Source organism: Astatotilapia calliptera, chromosome 20, assembly GCF_964374335.1.
Source record: "Astatotilapia calliptera chromosome 20, fAstCal68.1, whole genome shotgun sequence".
NCBI lineage: Eukaryota > Metazoa > Chordata > Actinopteri > Cichliformes > Cichlidae > Astatotilapia > Astatotilapia calliptera.
Window position 1 is genome coordinate 4,246,302 of NC_137441.1, and position 27,732 is coordinate 4,274,033.

At 42.1% G+C, this 27,732-nt stretch overlaps 2 protein-coding genes across 9 annotated transcripts; both read left to right on the forward strand.

Annotated features, from left to right (window-relative positions):
- The first annotated feature begins 65 nt into the window (after positions 1-65).
- On the forward strand, positions 66-14,991 carry LOC113013547 (synaptophysin). Its single transcript, XM_026154550.2, has 8 exons — positions 66-160; positions 5,608-5,673; positions 9,520-9,644; positions 9,923-10,121; positions 10,194-10,385; positions 12,909-13,124; positions 13,490-13,570; positions 14,623-14,991. Exons 1-7 carry the CDS (start codon positions 143-145, stop codon positions 13,553-13,555), a joined length of 882 nt encoding a protein of 293 aa, XP_026010335.2. The 5' UTR covers positions 66-142; the 3' UTR covers positions 13,556-13,570; positions 14,623-14,991.
- Positions 14,992-18,678: 3,687 nt separating this feature from the next.
- LOC113013783 (synaptophysin-like) lies at positions 18,679-27,535 on the forward strand. Of its 8 annotated transcripts, none has more exons than XM_080295263.1 (8): positions 18,679-18,950; positions 21,502-21,567; positions 23,409-23,533; positions 23,818-24,016; positions 24,089-24,280; positions 25,401-25,616; positions 25,912-25,992; positions 26,896-27,535. In XM_080295263.1, exons 1-7 carry the CDS (start codon positions 18,849-18,851, stop codon positions 25,975-25,977), a joined length of 966 nt encoding a protein of 321 aa, XP_080151389.1. In that variant the 5' UTR covers positions 18,679-18,848; the 3' UTR covers positions 25,978-25,992; positions 26,896-27,535. The 8 variants fall into 8 exon arrangements, with proteins under 8 accessions (XP_080151389.1, XP_080151388.1, XP_026010717.1 ...); XM_080295262.1 differs by having other exon boundaries at positions 18,724-18,950; positions 25,401-25,655; positions 25,912-26,005; XM_026154932.2 differs by having other exon boundaries at positions 18,724-18,950; positions 25,401-25,655.
- Positions 27,536-27,732: the final 197 nt, after the last annotated feature.

Sequence of the window (27,732 nt, forward strand, 5' to 3'; positions counted from 1 at the left end):
TTTTTTTAATCTGAAATGTTTCTTTGTTCTTGTTTTTTTATAGTAAATAAAATGATGTCGTGGACAGTCCCGGCCCCTCCACTCAACCCCCCTCACGCCTTCCCCCTCCCAGATCTTCTCGGTCCTCTCGACACTCTGCAGGATGGACGTCGTAAATCAGGTACAAACACTCCACATCCGCCTTTTTATATATATATATATATATATATATATATATATATATATATATATATATTTCACCTGTCTGCTGCGGGTTGATCAGCTGTGGGTTCGGGTTGTGTTCGTGTTTCGGTTCGGAATTTGTATGCATTTTGCCTCCCGGTAACGCATCTCCGTGTCGGCCGCAGGAGGCGGCTCCGACAGCTGGCGGAGGATGCCCGGGAGGAGGACATGGAGAGACGGAGGGGAGAGGCTCTCTGGACCGGGCTCGGTTCTTCATGGTGGTCCATATGTTTGTGTGTTTGTACCACTGTGTGTGTGTGTGGGAGGGAGGGGGATGTGAGGCGGACTGCGGGAGGTTTGGAAACAGGAGTGGCTGTCTGGGGTTTCCATCCCTGCGCCACGGTGTCTGCAGGAGGCCCGAAACAAAAACGCACAAACATGAAAATATCAGCAGCCCCGTGCGCCCGTGATGAAATGCTGTGTGTGTGTGTGTGTGTGTGTGTGTGTGTGTGTGTGTGTGTGTGTGTGTGTGTGTGTGTGTCTGGGCTTGTAAAATGGCAGCCGGGGGGGGGGAGGGGGAGGGCGTCCTCTCTGCTCGGGATGCTGATGCTGATGATGTTGCGGGTCTGCCCGGATCTGTTTTTCTCTCGCCGTTTTCCTTCTACCTGATCCGCGTTATTTAACCCGGGTCTAAGCGGGTTCACCCAGATGATTCAGCTGCTCCTCCTCTTCCTCCCACCCCTTCTCCTCCTCTCCTTCATCAGCTACCTTTTAAGATGGAGACCGAGAGAAAAGCCAGCATTGCTTCGCCGTTAGTTTCTATCACAGCCCGATATTTCATATCCAGCTGTTGTTTCACCGCCGCTTTATTTTTACTGTTTTAAACTACAGAGGAGAAAAAAGCCCGGGAAAGCTGATGAAAGCTGCTCTGTGTCAAACGTGATTTCAGTCCAAAGCTGACTTCTGTCGGCCTCTTTGATCGCTTGCATTTAATTAATGATGTCATATCTGAGTGTTCTGTGTTACGCTTCATAACAAACTCCAGAATTTTACGTCCCTCCGTTTAAACGCAGTTTTTGTAGTTTCCCACTGCAGAATTTAACCATGTCCACCACCAGGGGGCAGCATTATTACAAGTGTTACAGATGTTACTGCTCGTTTCGTCTTTAATATTTTTTATGGACTTGTGGTGGTTAAAACGAACCAATTAAAATCAGAAAACTCTTAAATCCTCGATTTCTATGTTTTAATGTAAAAATATAACTGAAACATTTGGTTTTCCTGACTCTGTCATGAATAAATGTTACACTCTGATTAAATATGGCCAGTTGAGCCTATGTGATGATCTCTGTGAAGGAGAACCTCTGAAACATTTGGTGTGAGGGCTTTTTTTTCTGCTCTTGGCTTGTTTGTATCATAAAGAGGGGAAATCCCTGATACGGTCTGCTCTGGCTGCCAGCACAGAGGCCCAACCAAATATTCAGTTTTGGTCAAAGGGGAGGCACATAAGGCTGGATTGTTTCTCATAAAAGGACCATTGTGAACTCTGTGAATCTTGCACAGTCACTCTACTAGTGTCCAACAATAAAAATATGGCGTTGGACATGAGGAAAAAATGGGTCCCCTTTAATGTTTTAATATTCACACGATGCACAAAATAAAAAATCAGGAGCTCAGAAATGCTTTTTATTACAGACCACAGCAGCCGTACAGATGTCCAGTTTCACACATTTCTAGCTGATGCTCCTGTTTTTGGGGGGGTTTTGCCGGTAAAGCTGAGCTACCTTTCAGGCCCATCACAGCATGTGTTTGACATGATGGTGGTTTAAAAACACATTCGTACTCCCAGTGCATTAAATTTAACAGTCTAGCAGTACTCTAGTCTTTTTTTCAGCGTGCTGGGATGTGCTTCAGAAGAAGAATCTCTCCAGGTGAGGAAGGGTAAAGGCTGAAGGATGTGTATGTTCACCATTTTCACACTTGTTTTTGACAAAAAAGATCTTGTTTTGAGGTTGAAAAAAATATAATAAAATAGTTTTGTGCCATGTTAACCACATCCCAGAAAGCAAACACTTACCATCTGCAACCAGATGGCTACAAATGAGTCCAAAACCCGTGGCTATGATCCTGCGCAGTCTATTTTAGATCTCAAAGGAGTGCACTATTGTTTGTGGAGGTGGTATTCAAGCACGTTGTCCAAAATTTCATATTTGTGGGAAATGGATTTCATATCTTTTATATGTTTTCAGCTCTGCTCTTGATTACATGGTCAGATGACGGCACTGCAGTTTGCATGGCTGCAGTATCTGGTTATCCTCCTCTGAGCTTGTGACCTTTTTACCCCTCGGCTGTAAAAGGCTGATGGGGCATTGTCGTCTCACTGACGGGCGGGCGAGCAGCATGGAAGTTTGTGAATGCAGAATGAGGCAACATATTAGCCCATTTACTAACAACCATTCACGAGTTCGAGTCTCGGTGACCTCGACCTTAAGGTGAAAAACTTGGTGAAACTTGAGAGCAGGGCCACATAGGATTTTGAAATTGTTACCGTAGCTGTGTCTGTTAGGAGGCTGAGGGGTAGCACTGGTGGGTGCAGGACACAAAGTCCCGAGGCTCACCCATGTGCCACAGCCTTTGGGAACTCTGGTCTGTGGTCTGTGTTGGATGGGGAACATCTGTAAAATAATGAAAGAAATGTTTTTACCTGAAGAGAAGCAAAGTCGGGGAATTTTTTTTATGACCTGTAGGTGTGCAAAAGGTTGGGATTCTGGTCTGGTGGGACGAACAGACTCTAGTTTGAGAAGCCATTTTATTTTAAAGCTGCCGATTAAATGGTGCTGGTGTTTCAGCAGGAACGCACAAAGTGCCAAGCAAAGAACTTCACAACATGGTGGAGAGTGGCACATTGCCATGGAGACTAAATTACTGTGCTGTGCATCACTTTTTAAAATGAAATCGGCGGTTTGTCTGCTAAATGTGTGGATAAATGTGTCCACTCTGCAGCCAATCACAGACCCGCCTTCCTGATCAGTTTATTCAGCTCTGATGTCGCAGGTACGAGGTGAACAGGAATGGAGACGGCTCAGTCCCCTGTGGAGCTTCCCGTACTGCACGTCCACCAATGGAGACGGAGCAAATTCCCGTCTCGCACACTGAAGCGTGTCAGTCAGTTATCCATGAGATTCATGTGTTTACTGACTGTTCCTGTAGCTTCTTTTGAATGTAAACAAATACTGAAAAGGGAATACCTTTATTCGATAAAGATCCAGTTTAACTGTGAAAGGTAACAACTGAACGATGTTCCCTCCTACTGTCAGAGTCTCAGTCAGTAAACAATCATTTCAGCTCTGCTGGCTGGTTTTATTGGATGTTAACAACAGATTCTGGCATCACTCCTCCTGAGATGAGCCCGCTCAGGCAGACCAGTGCAAAACTCCTAGAAGTCTGAGTCGACCTCAGCGCCGTCTGAGTGTTCATCAGTTTAAAATATCAGCATTTAATTAATTACTATTTGCTGTTAAGGATCTCGTGCATTTTTATTCTGCTTTAAACTGTTATCTGCAACATTTGAGTCTTTCAGTCTTCACTCTTTCATTTCTGGAATATGTCTGCATATAAAGTGAAGGCAAAAGCATTCTATAAATTCCTGTTTTTCCATTGTTGTTCATTTTTACTTCATTATATTTTCATTAGCCCTGCGTCAGATTGGCGGCCTGTCATAACCAACCTCAGAGACAGTGTTATAGTCCTAATAAAATAAGCTTACAATCCCTTTTTTGGTTTTATATAAAGTAGTGCCAGTTCACCACATGTGTCTCAAGGTACTTTATAATGTAAAGTCACAATATACAATAAAATAAAAATTTACTGGAAGTACTTTGATTATTAAGCAGAACCTTTTAAAGTAATAAGTGAATAAAGTGAAATTAACTGTATTTGATTACAAAAACAACTTTTTGCTTGTTTTTATTCTTTTATTGAGCCATAAGTGTGTCTGCAGTTATGTTTGGTAATGAATGTAATACTATAATATCCCTAAAGCCTGTTTAATACCTTATCCTTGGCACCTTTATGCGAGTGTTGAATATCCCACGAGCCGAGCAGCAGGTTGAAATCTGAGAGGAAGAATGGATCTGTTTGTTTGAACACGGTGCATGATGCTGTCTGTTTGCAAGATGTGCTTGATGTGTATTTAAATCTGAAATGAAGATTTTAAAGTTCAATTTAAAATGAAGGATTGTGACATTGAACGCATTATAATTCATGTTTAGGTACATGTTTAACTCATTTTAAATGAAGAATAATCAAAGCAGTGACTGAGTCATTGCCAAAAAGCTGAAACATGAAAGTGTTCCCAGAAAAAGAGATGATGATTTCAGATAATCTGGCAATGATTTTTGCACTGTTTAAAGAATTTTATGCATTTGTTCTCAAGTAATTGGATAATTATCAAAGTCTCAAAAATTTGAAATCTGTTAAGTCATTCACATCCAATTCTGTTAATTCTGAAGATTTCTTCGTTGAATTGTTCCAAATGTTTTTCAAACGATCCAAAAACATTTGCCAGTTTTTCTTCATTCCTGCGTGTAGAATAACGTCCCTGAAACGCTCTGGAATCAGAACAAAGTTGTTCTCTGACATTTTTAAAATTTCCCTGCACAACAAATCTTCTCCCGATCAGTGAAAATGAGTCCAGCTTTTTTCATTAAAGCTGAAATGAAGTGGTGAGAAAATCATTTTAACATCCAGAAACATATGCAAGGATCATTAAGACTGAAGGACTATTACACAGCAAACTGCGGGTTTCCATGTGCAGTTAGATCGTCTCCTACAACGTAAGAAAAGCTGTTCAGATTATTGCAATAAAGAAACTTTGTTGTGCAGTTGTGAATAACATGCATACAAAAATGTTATATACAGATAAATTCTGTCGCTTATTGCATGATGAGATTATCATGACGGTCTCCTCTCCACTCCCAGTGTCTGCATTTTAGACCTGCAGTCTGAATCATTCATTAAGTCAGCTGACTCGGTATGATGGGAATGTTTTTTAATGTTGCCAATATTCTCAGTGAATTGTTATTATTGATAACAACAGTTGAGCTCAAAGTTTCTCTTGATGAAAGTCTAAACATGTCGTTGATGGTTAATAGAAATAAGTCCATGAAACCACGCTGACCCTCCTCTCTGCCACCTAGCATCTCTGTAGGTGTTGGTTTGCTTGTTTTTGTTTTTCTAGGATGGTTTTAAAGTACAGAAAAGTTTGGAAATATTTTGGGGAAAAAGTTTTCTTCCAAATGTTTCATTTAGCAGAAATGATGCTGCTGTTTATGATGTTCTGGCCCTGAGTGAAAGTGCTCCTGACAGCAGGAGATCCGCGTGCTCGTCTTTCGTCAGGCTGCTCGGATGAACATAATTAACCAGTGTGTGTCTTTCTGTCTGCAGCTGGTGGCCCAGGGTCAGTTCAGGGTGCTGAAGGTTCCTCTGGGCTTCATTAAGGTCCTAGAATGGGTGAGTTCATCAGACCAACAGCTGCACCACAAAAACCTGCAACCACAGCACAGATGCACCGTATCCTCCAGAGTTTTTAAGGACGTATAACTCCCGGAGCTGAGTTCACGTTCCTGTTTAAAGCTCAGAAACATCATACACCATCAGAGTTTAATGGTTCACCTTAGATGAAAGCACAATTCACACATATCCATGATCATGTATGAACGAATAATTTTCTTCTGTTTAACAGCTGATCAGCTTTAATGTTAATATTTAAAGTACGCATTCATGACTTGTAATAAAAACATATAATAAAACATAAAAATCTTACTGTATCAGTTTTATTCTATGTTTGTAGCCTTTAAGCTGCTAAAAGTTCACTAACTGCAGGTATGATTCAGCTCCTACTATTAACGAGCTAACCTTCTGGTTTTATTTTGAAATAAATTGTAGATGCCAGCATCCACACAGCAGGGGGCGCTGTAGGGAGATTGAAATCCCCTCCCCCTCAACTCGCTCTTCTTTTGGTTTTTCGTTGTGGATAAAACCTCGTACATCAGCTCAGTCCGGAGGGTTTTTAAAAACAATTTAGGGACCTCATAACTTCATAGATGCAGGAGATATACACATGAATTTTTCAGATGTATTAAAGTTTTCATTACAAAAAACTCAGTGAGCTTCAGCATCATGGGATGTATCATAGTTTAAAATATGTTACAGTAGCAGAAAGAAGCATCGGTACTCCTGGTCGTTTGATCTGATTTATGATTGTTCACTGTGGGGGGAAAAAAACAACTTAAAATGAATTTTCAGTGAAATTTCAGGAGTCATTTCATCATCTGATATAAGTATCTGCTCAAAACAACCTTTAGCATATAAAACGTCTCCTTTTATTTATGTCTGTGAAGGTTCTCAGTCATCCAGGTCATCATATGGTAAATGGTAAATGGCCTGTATTTATATAGCGCTTTACTAGTCCCTAAGGACCCCAAAGCGCTTTACATATCCAGTCATCCACCCATTCACACACACATTCGCACACTGGTGATGGCAGCTACATTGTAACCACAGCCACCCTGGGGCGCACTGACAGAGGCGAGGCTGCCGGACACTGGCGCCACCGGGCCCTCTGACCACCACCAGTAGGCAACAGGTGAAGTGTCTTGCCCAAGGACACAACGACCGAGACTGTCCGAGCCGGGGCTCGAACCGGCAACCTTCCGATTACAAGGCGAACTCCTAACTCTTGAGCCACGATCGCCCCATAGTCTAAGGAGCTTGGAAAGAAAAAGCGTCTGGACTTTAAGTTGCTTGAAGACGTTTCACCTCTCATCCAAGAAGCTTCTTCAGTTCTAGGGTCAATCCCCTCAAAGAGGGACAAAAGGACCTCCTGATGATCCTCTACCTAATCACTTGAGCCAAGGTGTGAAAACAGGTGTGGGTCCTGGGTCCTGAAAACAGGGGGCGGGGGGTCCTTTTGTACCTCTTTGGGGGGATTGACCTTAGAACTGAAGAAGCTTCTCAGATGAGAGGTAAAACGTCTTCAAGCAACTTAAAGAAGTCCAGACGCTTTTTCTTTCCAAGCTCTTTAGCCTCCTTTTATTTACATTTTCACACCAGACTCGTCAAAAGAATCCCTGGTCGTGGTTCTTTGTTTATAATATGATCATATTTTTAGCAGCAGCGATGTTCATGTGGTATATGTAACAGTTTCAACATCTCACATTGATAACAGAGGGTCTCAGGTACAGACATCTGTGAAGATTGAAAACAAGCATAGACATAGATCGGTTGTCCTAATGATTTAATTAGCAGGTAGGAGAGATCGGACACTGATAGCTTCGTCAGTGATTACAGATCCTGTTGAAAGTGCTGTCTGTGGAGATCACTGGTTGCTTCACCAAGAGAAATGCGGAATAAAGCATGGGAGGTCTCAGCCAGTGTGCCTCAATACCTCAGATTAAATGTGAGCGTTTAGTTAGATGGACGTCCCAAAAAAAACCCTGTTAAATCTCAGTCCAGGCTGACCTTCACACACTGGCTGACAGGGCGCATGTTGACTTAACTTCATATATATGTTGTATCACATTGTCAGATCAACTCTATAAAACAAGTCTGAAAACATAAAACCTTTTCTAAACCTTCAGACAACAAGGAAATGGCTTATTCACAAATTCCACTGAGATGCCGAAGGCTGGATGGGAAGTGATGTAACAGCTTCAGCTCTCAGTACTGTATGTATGGTATTAAATATCGCACACCCACACACTGACTGAGCAGATGGTCACAGTCAGACGGCCCAATCCCTACTTGGCAACGTGGATGTGGGTTCATGCAGCCTCCTTGCGAGGACCAAGTGTGAATTTTCAGAATTGTGTGGATGTTTTATGGCAAATTTATAGGGAAATGGGGACAGTCGAAGCAGCGGTTCATCAGGCTGTTTGAGCCTCACGGCTGGTCCTCACACGTGTCTGAGTGTTGGCTAGAAGAGCATCACAGCTGGTGTCTACAGATGTGGCAACAGCTGTAGAAAAGCAGGGACACTTTTTGGGACTCTAGTTGTGACACTAGTGGCAAAGCGGGAGCACAAGTGGGATCTTTTTGGCAACAATTTGTTCCAACAATGGTCTGGTATCAAGCCTGTTTCTTCTTAGATGTGCACACTTTTTTGTTTTTTGCACTTTCTTTTGCACAGTAACATATCTACCCTGGTTCAAAGTAGGTGTGCTGAGTGTCAGGTTTTTAGTTATCAGCAGGTAAAAGCAGAACAATCACAAAATCCCTGCCCCCAATCACAGGGCAGGGATAGCTCAGTAGGTAGAGTGGTCGCCCCATGATTGGGGACTATAAGGGGTCTGGATATTAAAAAAAATAAAAACTAGTAAAAACTGCAGACCTCCTTACAAACCACATCATACAGGAGTTTAAACTTTGACTCCTGGATACAAGACGATGAAAATAAATCTGGATCTTCCTGCATGTAAATCACGCAAGGCTGCGAACATCTTAATGATGACCCTGGTTTCACTTTCCTCCACGTTCTGTAGCAGGTGGGGAAATCAGTGACATCACACATAAAAACGTCACCAAGTTCCTCCCGCTGACTCAACGTGAAGCCTGTTTTCATCAGGCCGCTGAAGTCAGTGTGCACAGCTCTGTGAGGCCGAGGCAGTTGTTGGTTCGGTTCCTGTCTGATATGCAAAGCTTCGCAATGAGTCGCTAAACATAGACGTGACGATGAGTCATCATCCTGCAGGAGCCAGCGCCTCCTCTGCTTCAGCAGAACTGCATTTATATGTATTTTAAAAAAATAGCAGCAATTTTTAGCCACAGGAAGGTCATGGCCATGAAAAATTGTTTTTACTGAGGATGCTGTTTGCAGGTCAAAGGTCAGGTGACACAGTCATGTCAGTTTCTTCATCCTAAAGAGAGTCTATAAATGCATGTAACAGTTTAGTGTTGCTAAATTCAGTGCAATATTTGAGCAATTGTAAAAATCTGCCTGCAAGTGCTGAATTTATTTATTTATCAATAAAAAAATTAATTAAGCCGTCCTAATGAACCTAAATAACCTTCTCTACAAAAACACAGCTTCTCCTCTTGGAGGCAAATAAGTCTTCAGTCTCTTTGTGATATAATCATGATTTTTATTTTTCTAGTCTGAGTCAAACAGAGTGACCTCTGTGCAAAACCACGAATACATCGTGTTTTGGATTTTGGTCAGACTAAAAGGAAATGGAAATTAGAACCTGGAACAACTTTAGGAGTGAGATGAAAATGCTGTGCTATGCCACATACAGGAGGATACCACTGCTGCGAGTAATGCTTGTGATGTGTTGTTGCTCCTCCTTCTTCCTCCCCCAGTTCTTCGCCATCTTCGCCTTCTCCACCTGTGGCAGTTATTCCGGGATGTTCAAGATTGCGGTGGAGTGCAAGAACCGGACGCAGAGCGACCTGAAAATAGAAGTGCAGTTTGAGTATCCCTTCAGGTCAGAACACGCACAGACGCCATAAACTCTGAAGCTAAAAAATATTAAATAAAAAATTAAATGTTTAAACTTCTTTCAGCTCAATTTTATTTATAAATGTTCCTCAGGCAGGACCCCTGGGTCCAAAGCTTTGAGGGGTGTTTTGACCAGATGGTGTGACTGTCGGAGCTCTAAAGTTATTAACTGTGTATTAGTTCTTGTTGGTCACCAATGTCTGAACCAAATGTTGTATTTTTCACTTTAGCTTCACCTTCAATAACTTTAAACTCCTCTGTCAGACTCCACCAGGAGTATTTTCATGCCCCCACCTGTAAGTCTGAGAATAAAGAACCGATTTTCCTGGTTGGCGATTACTCCTCCTCGGCCGAATTCTTTGTCACCATCGGCGTCTTCGCCTTCCTGTACTCTACGGCGGCTCTCAGCATTTACGTCTTCTTCTTTGAAAAGTACAAGGAGAACAACAAGGGCCCACTGATCGTAAGTACAGCCACCCGACTTCCCAGTTGACCTCTGAATAACCTCCCTCACTCTGTCTTTGTGCCGTTTCAGGACCTGGGAGTCACCGGAGTGTTTGCCTTCATGTGGCTGGTGAGTTCGGCAGCCTGGGCCAAAGGTCTGTCCGACGTAAAGACTGCGACCAACCCGGATGAAGTCATCACTATGATCCCCGCCTGTAAAGAGGATGAGAACAGCTGCCGTGAAGTCCACGACCCGGTTATGTCTGGATTGAACACCTCTGTGGTAAGACTTTCACTGGGCCTGGGCACATCTGAGTCTTGCCATAGGACGGGGAAAGTTCATGGATACTACAATACTAGAATGTCAGTACTGACCCGCACAGAATATTACTGAGAAATGTCTGTAGGTTCTGAGTCATCCAGGGCACGAGAGTCTTAAGCACTCGAGTAAAAAGAAATTGGACTTCTTTCACATGAGCCAAGGTGTGACCCTGACGACTCGCCTGATGACAGAGTAGGTAAGAGACTCTCGGGACCATGTCCAAAGTGACGGCGCCTGTTACACACCGGCCTCGAGCCGGAGTGCAACACGAGGAAAGCAAAAAAAGATCGCAAAGAAGTCAATCACACAGCCACGGCTTTACAATGACTAGTCGTTTTATTAACTGGACAGGTAATGAGCGTCAGGGTGGGCATGGCCAAAACAACAAACAAAACACACTAGAAATAAACCAGAACTAACTTACCTATAGTGATAAAACCACAAAAGAAAATACAAGCCTCTTACCTGTCTTCACTAACCAAAACAGGAGAAAAAGGTTCTAAAAAGAAAAGTCTTCCCACCCCTACAGCTACCATGTCCAGTTAGAGGTCTTTTTACACCGTTTACACTGCAGTCTAGCGCTTCTCATCCCGGAAAACTCAGTCACACAGCACACGGGGCCAAACACGCAGCTCGCTGGAAACAGGAAGCAGGAGGGGCTGCCGGCCTAGTCAGTTCCCAATTTGTAGCCGGCCTCATTCCATCTTCCCCCGATGGTCAGCCTCCACCTGGAAACTTACATAGCACAAACATCACAGAGTACAAACAACGCCCCCCTCTGGTGTGGTGAGTGACAGTACCACACGGAAACAATGACCTGGCTCATAACAGCGCCTCAAGAGGAACTCATGAGCAGTTAGAACAGAAGTCCAGTAGTCTTCAACTCGAGCTTAAGATTAATGAGAGATTAAAAAAAAAAAAATTCAACATGTCAAAGAAGCAAGATTTCAGATATAATGTCAACTAAATGACATAAACTAAATAACAATGACACGTTTAGCACCGGATTATAAAGAAAACTGGTGCTGGATCAAACTCTCTGTTTATTGAAGATGGGTTTAAATTCACTTGTTTCAGGTCAGTGACATAAATGTTTAATTCTGTCTTAAAGTAAGACAGATTTCACACTTGGCTGTTTTTGTACTGATGAAGTAACTGCTGACAGGGCACTCGCACTTTGTTGTCCTCCTTCTTTTCCTCCTCTTCCTTTCTACCTTTCGCTTTAATGGATTATCTTCCTCCATCTGACCCTATCCATAGCATCCTCCTCCTGCTCCGCCACATCAACCCTCTGCATGTCCTCTTTCACTAGAACCATAGATCTTCTCTGAGGTCGTCCTCTTTTCCCCCTACCTAGCAGCTCCATCTTAAAAATCCAGTCGATCAGTGTACGTGCCCAAACCCTCTCAGCTTTGCCTCTAGGACTTTGTGTCCAAACCGCTCGACCTGAGCCGTCCCTCTGATGGACTCCTTTCTAATCTTGGTCACACCCAGCTCGACCTCCTGTCTTGCTGTCAGTGCCACTGTCTCCAAACCATACAGTATAGCAGGTGTCATTACCATCTCCCCTTTCTCTCTTGCTGCTACCTTTCTGTCACTCCTGCTCCTCTTCACCTATCTTGTGCGCTGTCGGTTGCTTTAGATGATTGATCGTGACACAGGATGTTGATTTTGATCTTGTTCTTTTCGTCTTCACCATCAACCCTGCTCCCTGTTACTGTAACCTAAATACGTGAAGAAAAAAAAACTTTATGCCCCTAAATTTCAAGGTGCCTCCATGATTTACTTTTATTAATCAGGATGCTAACTTAAGCTAATGAATACAGTTTATTTTCAGTTATTGTTTGTACTTTGGATGGTAGAAGGCATTAAAAAAAAAAAAAGAAAACAAAATCAGTTCTTTATCAAATGAGGGTGGATTTGGGAACCTCTTGGAGCTGAAAGAAACTCTTAAAGCACTGAAGACTGCATTTGCTATATTTAGTCACTCAGTGAGGCCTCAACCCCAATAATGCAAAACTTAAAGCCATAATATACTTTAAATGGCCGAGTTATCCCCATTCACCTAAAACAGGTGAATTTCTGTCTTTTGTCCTGCCTGCCTCTTCTCACTCCTAAGCTGTCGCAGCCCTCGATCGTTCTGCCAGCGGATTCTTCCTGTCAAAAGGGAGTTTTTCCTTCCCACTGTTGCCAAGCGGCCAAGTGCTCATAGGTCGTCTGTCTTTTGGGGTTTGTTTCTAATATTGTAGGGTTTTTGCCTTGAGGTCACCTTGAGGTGACTGTTGTGAATCGGTGCTATATAAAAAAAAAATACTGATGCATTCAACTGCAAAGTTCTAAGCTATTTTAACATGGGAGTCTATTGGGATTGACTAGGTTTTGCAGAAGTGGCCATTGGAGGAAGTGCAGCTCTTGGCACTTCTATCAGAATCTGAATTTGGTAACAGAGAATGATGTGATAACCCTCAGCTTCTCCTCTTGCAGGCATTTGGTTTCATTAACCTGATCCTGTGGGTTGGAAACCTCTGGTTCGTCTTTAAGGAGACGGGCATCATCGCTCCCTTCATGCGGGCTCCGCCTCCTGAGAGCAAGCCTGCCGCACCCGATGCCTACGGCCAGCAGGGAGCCTATGAGCAAGACCCGTATGCCAGCAACCAGGGAGGCTACCAACCTGACTACAGCCAGCAGGGATACAACCAGGTGAGCAGACGCACTGATGATGCTGGTAACGTCAAACCTGGAACCTCAAGGGAAGAGTTTAGCTGAAGCTTTGTGACTCGGTAATTTGATTTTGGTTGAAACATAATTTATCTCCTGATGACCTGTTTGATCAGAACAGACATCTCTAACATCTGCTATTCAGATGATGGGTCAGTTAATTACATTATATGTGATAATTAATGTATATGATAATTGTTTAAAACAGAAACACTTTGCTGCCCATGACTGTAGATTGAATTTTAGTCTTTGAGTCTGACATTTTACATACAAAATAAGTGATCATTAATCAAGAAAACTGAATTCATCCTATGTATTTTTTTTATTTTTTATTTTTTGTCGTCCAGGAAGCGCAGTATGGTCAGGGCTATGGCCAGCAGGGGGCGCCCACCTCCTTCTCCAACCAGATGTGAGCTGACAGGAAGAAGGTGAGATTGTGGAGGCTTAGTGAATGCCTCCTTGCTGCGTTTAAGTTGAAGGTTCAATTTGAAGCATCACTTTTAGTATGTTGGGCCTTATAATTTCTGTTTCTTGGAGTCAGAAGTTTCCATATTTAAAACTGAGGTTGCAGTACGACGACATCAGCTAGGTGCAAAGCATGCACACAGATATCTTCCAATTATTAACAGACTAATAAAACACTAGAATTTCACTCACCAAAACTGAAGAGCAAACCTCTTGATGGCACATCCCTCACATCAAGCCATCATATTTCTCAGTTTAGTTAAAAATACAAGAGGGTCCCAGTTCAGTTTACCAGGTTGAGTAGGTAACCCATACACCATAAGGCTAATACAAAGGTCCAGAGTGGAATCCACCTAAAGGCCACTTACTGTTCATCTTCCCCCTCATTTTTCTCCTAGATTTCCTGTCTGCTCTCCACTGTTCCATCACAATATCCAAAAATATATTTAATGAATGCTCAGGCTTTGTACCAGGCTCTAAACATGATTTTTACTTTATTTTTATTTTACTGATGTGAAGCCGGACACTTTAACACAGCAGTCTCTGGGGATTTTTGGAGTCTGCCTCAAGTGGCCATTAATGGAACTGCAGTTTTGCCAACCAAACCCAAGGACCTCTATCAGAATGTTTTTTCACATCTTTAAATGTGTGATCTAATACTGTGTTCATCTGCTGTGTATTTATTGAAACAATCATGAATGTAAAGCTTCATATTCATGCGTAGGAATGTTGTGAAATGTTTGGGGCTCTATAGGGGGACTAAGATGTCATCCTCGTTTATTTTCTCTCGCTATTTTTAGGGATTTGACTGTAAATTTTAAAGATTAAATATTGTATTTTTGTTTCTGGTTTCTCCAGGATGGGGATTCGTTTTTAGTCACTGACGCAAAACATTAAACTCGAGGTTAATGTTGCTTTTTCAAAAAGACTCGTCGGTGAATGAAGGTCATTTGAAAAAAGCCAGCAGCTTTTATTTATTTAATCAGATTTTTTTCCATTTGTCTTTCCTTCACAGGACAAGTCGGAGTGAACCAACAGTGGGTCGCTTGCAACCAACCCACAATGTGACACTCCTGGCTGCAAAGTTAATGGGTGGGGTGGGGGAGGGATGAGGGGAAAGGGGGGGTTAGATGTTCACTATAATGAATTGATGTGTAAATGACTAAAAAAGAGAGTTATAGATAATAAATCCACAACTTGAAGAATCCACCAAGACATCGGTGACGAATAGAAACCTGAAACCAGTGACGATGTTGATAAGAGTTATTCATATTAATTAATCTGTGGAGAGAATGTATGTTTGTGTTGTATAGATATCACTATGAACAGATATATAATATAGACTGAAATGTTTCCTGTTTCCTATTGAGCTGCCCTGCCCAAAGTTTTATGCCCCGCCTCCTTACATCAGCAAACCAGATTCACACCAGCCAATCGTGAAGCTGTTGAGACTGGGTCCACACTGAGAAAAATCCAATGAAAACCAGATTTAAACCAAAATGAGAACCACATTAAACAAACTAACAGAGCGTCTGCCAACATCACCTCCCCGCTGCATGTAAATATCAAACAGGAAGTGATGTCAATTTGAGCACATAGTAAAACCCAGTCCGGCCTACAGCATCACAGTGACGCCCGGTGGAAACTGGATCCAAAATGGCCCCTCGTCATTACAGTTTGCACAGTTTGTGTGTTTAATGGGCTCAGCCGAGCTTCGATCTGCTGTGTGTTACATTCCAGCTGCAGAAACGTCCATCTGGACGATCACCGCCACTAAAACTAAGCCAGATCTGATTCTACTGGCTTCTACTTTGGGTCTAAACTCGGCTAAGACCAATCTGATGATTTCAATGTACTGCTATGATGCAACGGAAACGCCCATCAGGAGCAGGCAGTACAGTTCACTGCCCCTCAAAGGGCTTCCAGATTTAAACCAATTAGAAAGTGAAGGTGGGCTTTTGGAGGCGGGGAGCCTAAAAAGAGACAAATGAATGGAAGACTAAGTATGGGATAATTATTTGGACTGACTTTGCAAAGCCTCTGACTTTGCTTTGTTCACAAAGATCAGAGGTTTTAAGCAACAGCTGTTTCCAGTACCCGATAAATATCTTTACCTGGAAACGGTTTCTATGCAGACAGCAGCTGATGATTACATCCTGATACAAGTTGTTGTGCTATGAGTCTACATTTGTGGCATCAACAACTCAATGGCAGACCAAAATTTTAGATGACTGGTTTCTTGGAGTTTTTCCACCTTGATGGGGGTAAATTTCCCCACTTGGAAACTCACTTTTCCCATTCTAAATGGTGGCGATGTGAAAATTCAGAGCACAAAATTCAGTTAAGATTCCTCCATGACTTACATGTTGATCTCAGTTATTGGCTTAAATCTTCAGATGGATGCTTCTGTCAGCGAGCTACTTTGAAATGTTGCAATTGTTTTTTAAATTTATTTTAATTTGTCTTCTGTTAGCCAATCGAGTCTTTCTGGAAAGTTCTGGGTCTATAAAAAAGTGATGCTTCTTCCTCTTCTTCTTCTTCTTGGGTTGTTTTTCTTGAAAGTGAAGCTGTTTTTAGCGTCGGTATCTTCCTCCCGCATGGTGACGTGTTTACTGCTCGTGTCGTTCAGTATCTGAAGATCAGTGTGATTCTACTTCCTGTTTCCTGTGTGTGTGTGCGCGTGTGTGTTTGTGTGTGTGTGAGACCATTACCTGTCCATACCACTTCATTGGCTCTTTTTATCCTTTCTCTCATCTTTTATGCTTTTAATTCTCCTCCATTCACTTTTCTTTCTTTCCTTGTTTTGTTTTTTTTACCCTCCCTCTTTATTCTTCATCATCCTCTTCTTCACCTCTGTGATGTGTCCTCTTGTGTCACAATAGTCTACCCGGCATCAGTAACCATGGCGATGGTGTTGACAGTGATGATGTGTGTGACTTGTTGCTATGGAGACATCCCCAACCCAATTCCCCCTGCTGTGTTTATTCAATGGAAAGTTTCAATAAACGACAAACTCATCTCAGTCTGATTTTGTGTCTTTATACAGTCGAGTGAGCAAATGAAGGGGAAATGAAACTGGGAAGAAAAGGACACTAGATGGGAAATGCACATGCTAGACCAGGGGTAGGCAACTCCAGGCCTCGAGTGCCGGTGTCCTGCAGGTTTTAGATGTGTCCTTGACCCAACACAGCTGATTCAAATTGTTAAATGTTCTCCTCAACATGTCTTGAAGTTCTCCAGAGGCTTGGTAATGAACAATCATTTGATTCACATGTGTTGACGCAGGGTGAGATCTAAAACCTGCAGGACACCAGCACTCGAGGCCTGGAGTTGCCCACCCCTGTACTAGACGCTTAAATAGATACTTGGCAAATGGACAGCTACTTTTATACCAATACTTCTATATAGTGCTTTCTACTCTGACCATTCAAAGTGCGAGTACCTTGTTGGACCTCCTTTTGTCTTTGGTGCTACCTTAATTCTTTGTGGCATAAATTCATCGGGGTGCAGGAAACATTGCTCAGATTCTGATGTGTTCCAGTCACTTCCAGGCTGATAGCAGTATTATGTGAAAGTGATTTTTGAACAACACCCATGAAGTGGTAGGCCACATAAAATCACAGAACGGGGTCAGCAGGTACTGAGGCGCACAGAGGTCACCAACTAGGTGCAGAGTGTTAAGGTTCAAAATATTGGGGATGGAGACAAGAGAAAAAACCACAATAACAACACTGGTCCGGCCGGGTTAAGTCAAACGATGATTTTAATGAACACACGCGTGGGAGATGGACACCGTATGCAGACAGCCTCAGATCTCCAAATGGTGGAGCATTGCTCAAACTCTTATAGCCTCTGGTTCTCCCACCTTATCATAAAAGCCTAAACATTCACATGCTTTTCTCTCACACGGCGCCTAAGCTACGACCTTGGCTCCCCGTCTATCTGCTCCTGCTGAGTTGGGGCAGAAAACTCCAGTATGCTCTGTTCTCTTCTAATCAGACAAATAAGGCGATGACTTTCTGCAAACAGTATTTCTTATAACATCATAAAACAATATCATTCATCCACAATAAATCAGCAGTCTAATGTAATGCAAATCAGTTTAACGAATGCAATAGTTATCAGCTTCTTCTAATTCAGGAGAATAATGCAAACTAAAACTACATAATAATTCACAATCTTTAGTTAGGGGTATAACATGGCATAAAATAATATTATAATCTAACAAGAGTCAGTCACTACAGACGTCCAAACTCCTATTTGCCCTCAGATTAGCTCAAGAAACGTCCGTATGGAATGGGTTTCTATGGCTGAGCAGCTGCACCTAAGCCTTACATCAGCGGGTGAGATGCAGTGAGTAAAGCACACTGGACTCTAGTGCAGTGGAGACATGTTCTCTGGAGTGACAAATCACTCTTCTCTATCTAGCGATGGACGAGTCTGGTGGTCCTGTTCCAACATGCCTCGCACCAGTGAACAGAGCAAGGTCCAGAAAGACAAGGGTGAGAGAGTTTGGTGTGGAAGAATATGACTGGCCTGCGCAGAGTCCTGACCCGAACCCACCAGAATAGTTGAAGCGGAGACTGTGAACCAGGCCTGCTCGTCCTGCATCAGTGTCTGACCTCACTAATGTTTTTCTGGAATGATGGTCAAAAATTCCCATAAACACTCCAAAACCTTGTGAAAAACCTTCCCAGAAGAGTTGAAACTGTTATAGCTGCAAAGGGTGAGACAACATCATTTTAAAGTCTATGGATTAATAGTGGGATGCCACTCAGGTTCATCATGTGAATAAAGTTCACTGACTGAATATTTTATTATTTGTTGATGAACAGGTCGAGCCTAAAGCACTGTTATATTGAATTTTTGATTTTTCGATCTAAATGTTTTTTGGATACTACAATAGTTAATCCCTCTGATTAAGTTGCTTTTTAAAGTAACACTGTAATGTGAGGTTGGTGAGACAAGGCAGAATATGTTTGAAAACGGAACCGTCCATTAATGTTAACTGCACGGCACATTATGATTTTAAAGTGTGATCCTAGAAACGCCCCTGCTGAGCAGTATCACTGCATCACAAAAAAATCAGAATAAAAGGAAAACTCTGATCAACGCTTGCAAAAACACAGAACTGTTTAGGGGGTTGGGGGGGGCGCACTGTATCCAGCATCAATTCCCGAAGACGGCCACACCCACATTACATCCTGCATACTGGAGAACTACACCGACTAATGATACAGCATGGTTGCACCGAAAACCAACACCCAAGGAGTCGCTCCGAAGCCAAACCAATGGAAAACCCCGTTACCCGACACCAGGGATCTGGAGAAAGCAGTGAATACGGTCAGTGTGCTCATTTATGGAAACAAAAAACTGGATTACTGGTAAAAAAAAAAAAAAAAAAAAAAAAAACTACACGACGGAAGAAAGGAGCTGCGTTCAAGACGGAAATGTGCCCACTTGGGCATGACAGGAAGAAAATAAAACGATTAAAGATATAACGACCTTTTTCTGTTTGTTTTTTTTTAACCTGATTTTCTTTCAAAGGCACTGATTCGAGACTTCGTGTAAACGAACAGACAAAACACGATTATATTTCTTTCTTCTAACAATCAAAAGCTTTTATCCAAATTGATCATGATAAATTATCAAGTAAAGAAGCTTAAGGTGTGATTTAATGATGCATTCAGGATTTTGCTGAAGCTTTCAAGGTAAACAAATATAAGCCGGATCATTGACCGCGGTGATGCGCAATTAAGCTCCCATCTTTTCATGCTGTGCTTATTTATATATATATATATATATATATATATATATATATATATATATATATATATATATATATATATATATATACATTGTAACGTTCGCAAGCTCTCGAGCACCAGACGGTTTGTTCTCACCACGGTTTATTGAGGAGGTACAGAAAAACGGGCCGTTAATCCCGAGGATTGTCCTCCGGTACAACTCACTCCCCAGCTCCCTAACAACAACAACAAGAGCCCCCTCCCATTCCTGCACACACTCAATGACTTCCTGCAGCACAACCAAATCACGTATCTTAAAAAAAAAAAACTGACATTGAAACAAATAAAAACAAAATTAAAACTAAACCTTTTCAGACAATAAAACTAAGCTGATGTTTAAAGAAATCCAGTCTAAGAGAGGTGATTTCAGTGACTTTGAGCGTTGCATGGTTGTTGGTGTGAGCCACGTTGGTATTTCAGAAATTGCTGATCTGCTGGGACTTTGACACACGGATATTTCTAAGGTTCACAGACAACAATCTTAAAAAAGGGAGAAAACATCCAGTGAGAGGCGGTTCACTGTGGTAAAAAGCCTTGTTGGTGGCAGAGGTCAGAGGAGAATGACCAGGACGCTTTAAGCTGATAGAAAGGCGACAGGAACTCACATGACTGCTCATTACGTCCAACCAACCAGTCCAAGCAGCGCAGTCACAGTGACTATTAATGGAGGCCATCCTCTGCGTCACACTGGATGTTCATATTCCTAAGGTGGTCGTGTGTGTGGGCACCTTACAAGAAGTCCACTATGTGTTTAAGTCACGGTTTTCTCTCGGGGACCAAAGCCTAACATTTTTATGCAGTACAGATGAACTGAATGAATTTCCTTATGAACTGAATTTTAGCTGCAGGTGTTTCTTCGTCATGTGACACTATGCTGGTTAAAATAGACGCTTTTCTGAACAGTTTCGATGGATGCTGGGGAGCACATTACCGGTACTTTCTGACCTCGCTCCCGGTCATTTGTGCAGAATGACCATGAACTGTTGACGTCAACTATGCAACAATTTGTTTTTGTGCTTTATAGAGAAGTTAGGAGAGAAGAGCATGTGGAGTATATGAGGTACTCATACTGTGATGTCTGTGTTTGTGATATATGTAGAAGCTGGTGGCCCCCGCCATCCAACCCATCGGCCCCCACCTCCTCTTTGAGTTACACCTTTGCTTCATTGTCGCTGTGTTTGTTTTTATGACAAATATACACTGAATAATATAAAGACTGGAATTAATACTCAGTTATATTCAACCCAAAATTTTAGGTCTGGTGGCCCTGCACCTCATTTACACCATATTTAATCTATATTTACACTATATACTTTGCGTATGTGCACAAACCCTATGATTTGTGCTAAGGGTTCTTTCTGCAGCACTGAAGGTCCCAAAGAGCATAGAAGTCTACATCAACCATAAGAAGAAGGACTCTCCCTCCTATGGTGTCTCTTATGAATGCCCGGCCAATTTTAGTGATCAGGGTAGAAGGACATTTATCGGGGAGGGATGGTCCCTCAAACAGAGCTCCTGCAGTGCTCTGAGGAGAGAGGAGAACCTTCCAGAAGGACAACAATTTCTGCAGCACTCCACCAATCAGCCCTGTATGGTCGAGTGGCCAGCTGGAAACCACTCCTCAATAAAAGGCGCATGACAGCCCACCTGGAGTTTGTCAAAATGCACCTGAAGGACTCTCAGACCATGAGAAACAAAACTCTTTGGTCTGATGAGATAAAGATTGAACTGTCTGGAGGAAACCAGGCACCGCTCATCACCTGGCCACTACCATCCCTTTTATTTTTTTAATTTGATCTTAAGGTGAGTCTACAGGTGCCCAGCTGGACCAAGTTTATCATTTTGACCCTACATCTGGAATGTAAACAGATGCTGGGTCTTGAAAACGAGAAGAGTTTGAATGAACTAACTGAAAGCTTTTATAAAAATGTGTTTTGTTTTTGTCATTTTTGTTATTGACCCTGATGATCTGACGTCCCTGAATAAACGTGCACGTGAACAGTGGGTCATTAGTCTTTCTGTTTTTCACCATGCTGCTAAAATGAAAATATTTTACCTGCTGCTTTTTTTTATCTGTCTGTCTGCAGCTGGTGACCCGAGGTCGGTTTGGGGTGCTGAAGGTTCCTCTGGGCTTCGTTAAGGTCCTACAATGGGTGAGTCCATCAGACCAACAGCTGCACCACAAAAACTGCAACCACAGCACGGATGTGTAACTGAGTTCACGTTGATGTTTAAAGCTCGGAAACATCATAGGCAGAATTTAATAATTCACCATACGGGAAAGCACGAGTATCATCATATGAAGAGTTTATGCACATCTGCATAACACAGGACTTTGGAAACACACATGAAATACACTTTTATGGTCTATATCAATATATTCTTAGTTTGTTGTAGAATTCTGAATGCCGCTTTTATGATGCAGGTTTTAATGAGCGAGCTTACTTGTTACACAGAAACTGTAGATTCCAGCACACAGCAGGGGGCGCTGTAGGGAGAGGGTGGTGGCTTTAAACGTTTTCTTACTCTTCTTCTATGGAAAAGACACCGGTTCACTGCAGATTCAGATAACTTTGTATAAATTTAAGGGGGGAAACTTGACAGTATTTTAAATAATTTAACTTAGTAACTTAATGGTGCGCTGATGTCTTTTTGCAGACTCTGTAGATCTTCCTGCTACCAGTGTTTTTTAATTGGACTCTTTTTCTTCTAAACTCTTTATAAACTGCAAATGAGGAGGATTCAATTCAATTTTATTTATATAAATCACAACAACAGTCGCCTGAAGGCGCTTTATATTGTACAATAATACATACAGAGAAAACCCCAGCAATCATATGACCCCCTATAGGCAAGCACTTTGGTGACAGTGGGAAGGAAAAACTCCCTTTTAACAGGAAGAAACCTCTGAGGCGGGGCCATCTGCCACAACTGGCTGGTGTGAGAGAAGGAAGACAGGATAAAAAGAGAAACCCAACCTACAGTACAGCCTTTATAAGCTGCATCATATTAAAGAAGTGCTGTGCTGTGCAAAAGTCTTGAGCCACCCACATTTCTTGTAGTTCTCCTGGCCTCTCCCGTTTTTCTTTGAACATTGCATTGTTTCCCCTTACCTGACCATTTTCAGAGGAATGGGGTTTTTTTTGTTTTAAACTAATTAACACATAAATATGAATCATTCAAGCATACAAATGCACTCAACACAAGGGATGAATCAGTGTTGTATCTATGCGTAGCACAAAACTTTATTTTAAACTGCATCTTTAGGCAGTTTGATGCTTGCAGCTTGTCGAAAAAACACGTTTGTTCCAGTTTCTTTTGTTGAATCTACAAGAAAATTCCAAAGTAAAGTTTGACTAACTAAAATTTGGATTTTTGCACCAACTGCTAAAAGGCCAATTGTCACAATAATGTCAGAGATTCTTCAGTATTCAGATTTTAATTTGTCGCATTGCCAGAGGTTTTCTTTTCCACTGTAGGAGCTGAATTAATTAGTCAAAAGTACAAAAGCCCTGGGTGACACTCTGACGCAACTTGTTGTTATGAACTGAAGACACACAATAGACAAAATGGAAAAAACAACAGGCTAAAATAAAGAAGATTTAATGGGATTGTTCCTTCAGTGAGCACGCCTACAATCCGTGCATCAGTTATTATAGTTTTGATGCATTTTATTTATACGTTTAGTGTCACTGTTAGTTTTAGTCTTTTTAATTATTTTTAATTTTTAATTATTATCGGAAAGTAAGTATTCCAATAAAAACACAGAACGTTTTGTAGTGGGATTAAGATTATGTGTCTTTCTGCTCCTTTTTGAACATGTTATCATGATTGTTATGTTTGTTATATGATTTTAACATGTTTAAAATAAAGCCTTTTTAGTACAAAAGTAAAAATGAAATGCAGAGGCCTACTGCAGTTCAGGCTCACCTGAGCCCGCTCTGACTGTGAGCTGTTTCCACAGCTTGTGATGTGTTGTTGCTCTTTCTTCCAGTTCTTCGCCATCTTCGCCTTCTCCACCTGTGGCAGTTATTCCGGGATGTTCAAGATTGCGGTGGAGTGCAAGAGCTGGGTGCAGAGCGACCTGAGTATAGAGGTGGAGTTTGAGTATCCCTTCAGGTCAGAACAAAAAACTCTGTGAACTCTGAAACTGACTTTGACCTATTTAAAATTCTTTCAAATAGTATTTAGAGGATGCAGCACTATCCTGGTTCATTTAAATGATATCGGTCAGCCCTCCTGGGTGTTTTTTGTCTCTTTAGTGGTTCTTCAAAGCTTTGAGGTGTTTTGGGCTCATTCTGAACATCAAAGCTCTGAAGTTATTATCTGCGTGTTAGTTATTGTTTATCACTTTGGTGAAAGATCACCTTCACTAACAGGGAAACTTTAAACTCCTCTGTCAGACTCCACCAGGAGTATTTTGATGCCCCCACCTGTAAGTCTGAGTATAAAGAACGGGTTTTCCTGACTGGCGACTACTCCTCCTCGGCCGAATTCTTTGTCACCATCGGCGTCTTCGCCTTCCTGTACTCTACGGCGGCTCTCAGCATTTACGTCTTCTTCTTTGAAAAGTACAAGGAGAACAACAAGGGCCCACTGATCGTAAGTACAGCCACCCGACTTCCCAGCTGACCTCTGAAAACCCTGCCTCACTCCGTCTTTGTGCCGTTTCAGGACCTGGGAGTCACCGGAGTGTTTACCTTCATGTGGCTGGTGAGTTCGGCAGCCTGGGCCAAAGGTCTGTCCAACGTGAAGACTGCGACCAACCCGGATGAAGTCATCACTATGATCAACGCCTGTGAAGAGGATGAGAACAGATGCCGTGAAGTCCACGACCCGGTTATGTCAGGATTGAACACCTCTGTGGTAAGACTTTCACTGGGCCTGGGCACAGCTCTGATCATCATCAGGACAGGGGAACTTAGAACTTACTGGTCCCAACACTGGAGAGTCAGTACTGACCAATAAAGCACAGAATATTACTGAGAAACATCCAAAACAAAGAAGCCACAATTTTCAAATGTGATTCATTAACTAAACTGCAATTATTGAACTGAAAATATCAAAATGGTTAATAAATGAGGATCAAGCTTTCCTTGCACACGCTGCCAAAACCGATGTAAACTGATCAGCAGAGATCTTCTGACACACCCTCCTTACATTCTCCTGACGCCACCGACAATCACAAATGAAGGACAAGCTTATTGCTGACATTTATGTATGATTTTACTTCACTATTATAAAGAGACAGAAAAAGTGAGATGGCTTAGTGTCAGGTAGACAGACCTGTAAATTACTCCATGTCCAGGGTGCATAGCAAGAAAATATGCTGACATGGCAAAACCCTTGCTAGATCAGAGTAGCTGGTAATGTTGACTGTGGCATCATTAGACTAATCTCTGAAAATATGTTACATTTACTTATTTCAGCTAATGTTTGTACTAAAGAAAGGAGCTTTGAGGCTCAAATATCTGTGCATCCAAAAACATCCGAGTGTGACACACAATTTGTCTTTTAATGCGACCACACACTGAAGAACTGGTGGTCCTACCTGTCACTCAGTGTGGCCTCAGTCCCGATCATTCATACTTTGAAGCCATAATATAATTTAAAACAATGATACTTCTTTTTAACTCCTCCCCAGTAACATTTATAAAAGGTTAAACTGGCTATGTAAACACGATATTTTCTACTGCAAAGGTGTTTTAACATGGAAGTCTGTTGGGATTGACTAGTTTCTGGAGTGGGCTTCAAGTGGCTATTAGAGAAGCTGCAACTCTAGGAACAAAAATCTGAATAAATTTGAATTTGAGAACTTTGGAACGTTCTTCGTTAAGATGTTTCATAATGTCCCATAATTTCATTGTGCTTGTACAATGACAATAAAAGGTTTTTCTATTCTATTCTTCTATTCTGTGTTGATAAAGTTTTGAATCTACATCTAAACGGAGACTCCAGGGTTGACCTTCACTGTCTCCCATCTCAGGCATTTGGTTTCATTAACCTGGTCCTGTGGGCGGGAAACCTCTGGTTCATCTATAGGGAGACGGGCATCATCACTGACTCCGTGTTGGCTCCGCCTCCTCAGGAGAAACCTGCTGCACCTGATGCCCACGTCAAGCAGGGGGCCAACGAACAAGAAACATACACCAACAAACAGGCAGGCCACTCACCTGACTGCAGCCAGGAGGGATATCCCCAGGTGAGAAGACAATGCTCAGGAAACAAAATGCTGCAGCAGGTAAACGCACACCTGAAGGTCTGTGACTAGATGATGTGATGCTAGTTAATCAAAGATTGATTAGCTAGCTACCTTTGACTGCATTGTTGCCACAAGGGGTCGCTCTGCATGTTTTATTTTGGCTCCTGATGACTTGCCCGAAATCCAAACATTTCATTGTTACAGCCATCAGTTAAGTAAATAAACCGAACTAATGAAAATAATGATTAGTTACAGGCTGAATATGTCCTGGTTTCTGTTTTCTTGCCTCCTCCAGGACGTGCAGTACAGTCAGGGCTCCAACCAGCAGGGGGCGCCGACTTCCTTCTCCAATCACATGTGAGCTGTGAGGAAGAGGGTGAGTCAGTGAAGTATGTTTAGTATATTTTACATGTGGCACTATATAGAGTATAGCACTTTGAATTCATTTCTTCTTGATTAATCAGTAACTTGATTCTTGTTAAAAAACAAAAACAAAAAAACACGAACTAGAGCATCCACACACCAGGGGGCGCTGTAGCACTCCATCCATTCGCTTCCGCTTATCCTTTTCAGGGTCGCGGGGGGCGCTGGAGCCTATCCCAGCTGCCATAGGGCGAAAGGCGGGGTACACCCTGGACAGGTCGCCAGTCTGTCGCAGGGCTAACACATAGGGACAGACAACCATTCACACCTAGTGGCAATTTGGATTATCCAATTAACCTATCCCCACAAGCTGCATGTCTTTGGACGGTGGGAGGAAGCCGGAGTACCCGGAGAGAACCCACGCAAACACGGGGAGAACATGCAAACTCCACACAGAAAGACCCCGGCCTGATGGTGGAATTGAACTCAGGACCTTCTTGCTGTGAGGCAACAGTGCTAACCACCGTGCCACCGTGCTGCCCGCGCTGTAGCACTAAAAGAATAAAACTTGATTTTAAGAGTTTAGTGTTATCCTGTCTACTGTTTGGAACCAGAAGTTTTCATGTTTGAACTAAAAGGTGGAGTGCAAAGGTATCAACTAGCTAGCATAATAGGTTAGCAAGCTGCATCCAGAGACAGTTAAATATGCCTAGTATCGTGTTCGTGTGGTGTGTATTCTTGTACAAATATATGTTCATTCAAATCATGCTGATGCAAAATATTTAATCTTTTTTTTTTGCTTAATGATGCTTTTTTTGAATTCCCTGACGCAAAACATTCAAACTTTTTAGGTCATGATCATTTGAGAAGTTGCTCTTATATGAGAAAATGTCTCCAGTTTGTTTCTCTGTCACAGGAAGCGTCATAACAAGCCAACAGTGAGCCACCTGCAATCTACCCACAATGCAACACTCCATGGAGATCGATGAGGAAAAAGAGGTTTAGATGTTTACCATAACAAACTGATGTATAAATGATTAATAAAAGCTAACCACCAAGACATCCATAACAAATAGTAACCTGTAACCAGTGACAGTGCTGATAGGACTCACACACATTAATCAGTTGTATTGAATAGATCACTTTGAACAAATATATAACACATACTGAACTACTTCTTATTTAGTGCTAATCTGCCCTATCCACTGTTACATGACCTGCTATATGGTGTATATCTATATGATAATGGTGTTCTGCCTGCTTATTATCTGAATGTATCTGCAGTCTATATGGTTACTGAATCGTATATGAACATGAACTCACTGACAATCATATTAGACTTTTGCAAGAGCATTTATGCTTTGTAACCAACACTTTGCATTTGTTTTGTGCACAGTTTAAAACGTGTTTTTAAACGGTAGAAGGATGGATCCAGAATCTTGAATGAGTTTTAATGGTGTAATAAAAGAAAGTTTGACACATTTAAAAACAAGCTTTTGCGCTCTCTTTGTTTAGTCGGCTGTTTGTGGAAGTTCAATAAACTGATCTGTTATGAACTCTGCTCTTCTCTGGTTGTCATTTTTGAGTTTTAAACTTCTTTTCGACAAAAGTTTAAAGAATGAATCTGAGTTGAAGGTGGTTTCTACCAGGAGGAAGTGAGAGTGGCCCAGAGGTCGATGATCCAGAGGGGATCAGAGCATCCGCCTCAGAGTGCTGGGTGGTGCGTGTTTTTCAGAAAAATGGATGAGATTTT